We start from the raw sequence: 5,875 nt of genomic DNA, 5'->3' as shown, positions 1-5,875 counted from the left end.
TTTTAAATGTCAGCAGTATCATATGTGTAAAATACTAGGTATAAATACTTAAATGACGAGATATAAATACTTGTGTGATGACAAGCTCGAAAGTATGTCATCATGAATCTCATTTGAAAAATAAAATTGCGTAAAAAACGTTCGTAGTTTTAGAATCACAAAATTTCTTATAGATCATGAAAAATATGAATAAGATTGAACAAATAAAATTAGGAAGATAATGAGAGATGAGAATGTGGGTACTCATATCACGTCCCTTTTAATTATTGACAACCATTTTTAGGGACAAAAGTTGCTAATCAATTTCTACTCGGAAATACTATTTTATTGTGCAATAAACAATATCTGATATTAAAGAAAACCATTTTTAGCGGTTAAAAGATAAATCCATTGGGAAAAGACAAATCGACCTAAGTTGATAACAAAAAACGAAGCTAAATCTAATAAAAATATAAAAACACAAACACTTTTGCAAAACAAAGCAACCACATAACAAAAGCACGCTTTTCATCCAAACCTTTTTAGATAGATTAATTTAAGGGAAGGAAACATAAGGTTATTACAAAACTGTCTGCTTAAAACCACCATGCTAAAATCTCTCATTACTGACCTGAAATTTTGGATTCTGCGATATCCGATTAAAACCCTAAGATGGTTAACTTAAACCGAGCAACTACATTTTCTACTCAATTCGGTTTCATTCCCCCTAATCCCCATATTTCCTATCTCTCTCACAATAAAGACCAATTTACCCCTTTTCTTATGTTTCGATTCACTTATAGAAAGACTGGGTGGAGGAGGTGACCATGGCACGAAGCTTGTCCCAGTCATACGAATCAGCATTGGGAGAGAGCGCAAAACCGGCCGCAACAGAGGCCAGGAGAAAAACTACAACACCGCCCTTGAGGCAGCTGAAGCCACGGGACAGCTTCCCCAAAATGCTCTTGCAGAGCTTGTCAGTTTCTTTTAGTACAGCTAGCTTGGCTGGATCAGTTGTTTCGTCAAGTGCTTCCTCAGTCTGTACAGGCACAAAGGAATTTAGTTTCTCCAGTAATTTTATTATTTAGTAATTTAAATGTCTAATTCCTATGGAATTATTCTGTGGGGTTTTTAACGGATCAACATGCCACAATTGTTACACTCATATTTTATTGTTTGACAATGGAAAAGAGAGACCAAACAGGCCAGCCTAAGCTATTCATGATTGGTTGAGGTCTAAAGTTATGTCATACTAAAGAAAAGAGAGTGGAAAAAAATTGGATAGTCGCAAGGGGACCAACTCTTAAGCCATCTGGATAGATTGTTTAAATTTAGAGGCCTAGTTAATCAGCTCAACCAAACAGCAACATGGCGTAATTATTTCCATTGAATTAGGGTTCAGAGTACAAGCTTATACCTTGGCCTTTATATTTGCAACAGTCTCCCTAAGAGCATCAGGGGAGAGTTTGGGGGAAAGCTCCTTCCATTCACTCGCAAGTTTCCTCAGAACAACCACACTTGCACCCAGATTTCCCATGTGATGCTCATCCTACATAAACAAAATTAAGGTCAGAAGGGCTCATCTCTGTAAATATTAAAACCTGAAGCTCATAAAAACAGAGGCAGAACTAGAAAATTTTGGATTGAGGGGGCTCGAATGTAAATTGAAAAAATGTTTTTTTATAAGTGGTACGTGGGATTTAAACCCAACACTCCACATTTGATATTTCATGGGGGGAAGCTGAACTGTATAAAAAGGGTGGCTTAGCACCCTTGGGTTGCATTAAGATCCACCCCTGCATAAGAAGTACCACAAAAATTATTGTAATACATACCCACTGCTTGTAGCATTCAGTGTTCTGAGACAAGCACCAGAAGAAAACACCAGACGCTTCCTTGGTTAGCTCTGGATTGTCTGTAACAAATGATTTTTTTTATAATTTATTACTATGATGATTCTCGTTGATAAGCACTATACTATGGAAAACAGAACTTACAAATTATAGAATTAGGTAAAACTTACTTTCTTGCATTGCTTTCACACAACACGGCAAGAGTTGATGTGATGCTTGCTTTGTTGTTTTTGTTCCAGGTGTACCAGTCAGAGCGACCTCCTTCAGTACAGGGTACACAGCTTCATACCTCTCTGTTGCCTGCATAATCAAATTTAATTTAATTTTCAAAATATAATCAATATATCTTCGCAGCAACATTAAAAAAAAAGATTCAATATCACTATAATTTAAGAACAAAATAGATTCATAAGCTTAAAGTCCTGCCAATTATGGGATTTTAATTGTAATGACAGGTATTCTCGAGGATATGAGCGAAAGAAGAGATGAAGGTGAGAAATAAACCTTGACACGGGAGGGAGGTGGAGGGAATGTAGCTCTCATAAGTAAATCAAATGAAGAAGGTGGGACCAGGCGCTCTCCCTTTCTCACCGCACTGTTTGAGAGAATGCTCTTGGCTTTTGGTGATGATAGAACTCTACAATTTTACAACGCAATTTGAATTTCAGATGACAATGAGTTGATGCGTAAATACAGGGTTTAGTTTAGCAAAAGAGAAAAAGGGGGGGAAGAGAACCTTTCTATCACTTGTAAAACCAAGTCCCTTGATTGAGGGTTGCCACTCAATTTACCACATACAGTAGGAAACAGGTAGCGGGCCCACAGATATGTGCCAACCGCCAAATCACCAAGAGAAGCCTATTGGAAAGAAACAGAAAAATGTTAAGTAGGCATTCAAGATTATCTATATTAACCATCGCTTTCTTTCCAGATTAAAAAATGGAAAAATTGGTATGAGTACCATTTTCTAAAAACAATAAAGAACCAAGATAATAGCAGTTTATGCTCTTTAAATCTAATTTACAATAAAACACATCATGATACTATCTAAATTTAATGCTGCTAGATGATGATTGAATCCTTATAACGCAAAACTGGAAAATAATAAATTGCAAAAAAAAAAAAAAACTGGCAATGTTAATGGCATGCAACAAATGAAATTGCTAAGAAACGTACCTGGCCAATAACCCAAACTATAAAAGGAAGCTTCTCCTGCCCTTGGTACTTTGGGTTGTCTTTGATTTTCGGAAGGATACTGATGAGTGTCTCTGGCTTGCGCCTTAATGTCATCGCTAGTACCGCAAACATGGCCACCTGTCAGTCAAAATCGAATTTAGAGAACTCAAGATGAAAGCAAAATATCTTTTAAAGAATGGTTGGATGTGTCAAGTTTAGTCCATAACAAAATGTGCTTTAGAATTGCTAGGAGTTAATAATTTACAATTCATTTCTATTATATATCTGTAAAATATGTCAAATTTAACCCTTTCTTAACTAGTTAGTTAGAAGTTGAAAATTTTTACCCCTCCTCTCTCTCTTATCTACACAAAAAAAAAACTGGTTCAGACATCTTTCCCAAAAGCGTGCAAGATATTTGCATGATCTGCACAGCTACACTAAATGACCCAAAGAAAATTGAATATAAACAAAAAAAGAAAGAGAAAAAATGAATGTACACAAATTATGTAATTAGCAGTGAAACCTGACCTGAGACCTAGTTGGAGTCGATTGAACAGTTGCTTTTTTGGTGCCCTTCGCAACTGCCACATGACTTGCAAGGTCAGCAAGAATGATATCCATGGACCAAATGACAAATTCGCCCAAGGCTTCTGAAGACTTTTGTGCCACCCAATCAGTTGCCGTCTTGTAAACTGGCTCTGGGATGTGGTTCAATGGCATCTGATTTTACAAAAATTAAATTAGAATTTTTCTAATTGAGAAATTGTAGGATTGCACAACATTCTCAATAAAGGAACTGGGCTATCTCAGTGTCCTAAATCTTTTAGGAGAAGCAAACAATGCATTATTGCAAATAGTATAAGTTATATCTTATGCTATTTAATTTAACGGTGATGTTATTCCACTAACATGTACATATGTGGCATATGTGGTAAAATTTTATTAAATATATGTACATATAGCGAAAGAAAGGCTTACGTCAAGGATCTTAGCAACAGGAGACTCCTTAAAAAATTTAAACCAAGGGAATTGTGAAGCGCTGACACTTGCGAAAGCCCGGCCAAAATAATCAGCGAATCTCATTAGCTGAATATCTTGCCTATCTTCATATGAAACCTACATTTAAGCGTTCATGGTAAAATATGAGTTCAATATACTTCAAAACAAAATGTGCCTAAAAGTTTGCTACAATAAGTTCAAAAATTACAATCAGAGTCTGACCCGCATAATAAGTCTTATTCTAACACACGTGAGGAATAAAAGTAACACAGAAACTTTGCAAAGCCCAAGGTGATATCAAAGGCCAATTTTGGATATTCAATTTGGCTTAGATGTTCGCATTCAATTTTTGCGACACATATGATAAAAAAATTACTACACATGCTAAAAATTCAGTTATTGAGAACTAATAGACAAAGTATCATTTTGGGAAGAACTCTTCTTCTACTGCTACCTCCGAGCAATCTAGTATTATGATTCTCTCGCTATAAAAAATTACAGCCACTAGTCCGGCCCACAAAATAAATCTTATTCTGACACATATTATCAATATAATTAATACCCTGATTGCGAAGCCTCCAAAAAGGATTTATGCGCATTCACTTTGGCTTATTTATGCGCATTCAATTTTTGCGATATATACAAATCCATGTTACAATTCAGTTATTGAATGATTGTACAAAAAGTATACCGGTGGGTTCGCACAAATGCATGTAAATAATCCAGCTAAAAGGGAAATTCTTATACCAAAGGCACTTCAAAAATAGTATTTCTTTTTCTACCACTGCCCCAAGCAAAGTCCAAATTCTACCTATCCTCTAGTATGATTTCATCCAAATTCATAGGATGCACGAGGAAATGGAGAATCAGGTGCAAAATCCTATATTCAGATTTGCATGTGCAATTGGTGAAGAGACCAATTCTGAAAAGAATTGATACGATTTGCTATTAGAGTTTACAACACAATTATACCGTTCAAATTGAAATAATTAATGGAATTTCTTTTCCGATCAGATCCCATACCGAGATTTCTGCAATATAAGCTGCCAGATCATTCACGTCGATCCCAGCTGCGGCCTCAGTAACGGTCACCTTCGGCTTCTTAGGCTTCTTCTGCTTCGGCTTCTTCACCGCCGTTTCGTCTCCGTTCTCCTGGACACGTGCCGCGTCCTCGTCATCCTCGTCGTCGTCGGATCCCGCTCCTCTGGGAACAGACGAAGGCTGTGCGGACGCGGCCTTCATGGATTGGATCGCGCGGTGGCGCTCGTTAGCCTTCTGCTCCACGGTGGCGAAGACATTGCCGGAGGAGGCGTTTTTGGTCGATTGGTTACCGGACGTCGACGGATCGGCGGCTGCTTGCTTACGATGGCGCTTGGGGTAGGTGACCTTCTGCCACCCATAGTTTGGATCTGACGCGGCGGAGGTGGCGGAGAGGGAGTCGACCAGAGAGGTCTCTTCCATGGTGAGAATTACGGGAGGAGAGAGATGGTTTACAGTTAAAACTCGGGTTATTACGTTATAACGAGAGAGAGCACAATACAGAAATCGAGGTGATGAACAGAGGGGTAGCGAAATAGGAGTACAAAAAGGGAAGAGAAAGCGAGGACAGGACGGCGTAGTTTTTAAGTATGAACTTGGTTCATATGTTTTATAAGGCTGTAAGTAGGCCCATTAAGCAAGATGGTTGTGTTTTTAGAAAGCCGAAAAGGGAAACTACTAGTAAAACGAGATTTTCTCCAATGATATTTTTGATTGATCTATCTGTTGAAAATGTTAACCTGCGCCACGCAGCAAGAGCAACATAAACGGTTGTGATGATGATATCTCTTGCAGTTTAAACCGTTGATTTCTCACAGTCGCTGACA

At 37.8% G+C, this 5,875-nt stretch overlaps 1 protein-coding gene across 1 annotated transcript; it reads right to left on the bottom strand.

The window, feature by feature from the left end:
* Positions 1-504: 504 nt before the first annotated feature.
* Positions 505-5,577, bottom strand: LOC144568404 (uncharacterized). The gene is made up of 10 exons (XM_078318751.1): positions 5,034-5,577; positions 3,990-4,127; positions 3,540-3,731; positions 3,009-3,146; positions 2,569-2,690; positions 2,337-2,469; positions 2,003-2,132; positions 1,815-1,894; positions 1,397-1,528; positions 505-1,018 (listed from the first exon to the last, which is right to left on the bottom strand). Exons 1-10 carry the CDS (start codon positions 5,469-5,471, stop codon positions 773-775), a joined length of 1,749 nt encoding a protein of 582 aa, XP_078174877.1. The 5' UTR covers positions 5,472-5,577; the 3' UTR covers positions 505-772.
* Between the last annotated feature and the right edge of the window lie 298 nt (positions 5,578-5,875).

The sequence above is a fragment of the Carex rostrata genome, chromosome 17, assembly GCF_964058835.1.
Source record: "Carex rostrata chromosome 17, lpCarRost1.2, whole genome shotgun sequence".
Lineage (NCBI taxonomy): Eukaryota > Viridiplantae > Streptophyta > Magnoliopsida > Poales > Cyperaceae > Carex > Carex rostrata.
The sequence above is the reverse complement of the archived record's forward strand: the minus strand, read 5'-3'. Positions and strand labels throughout refer to the sequence as shown.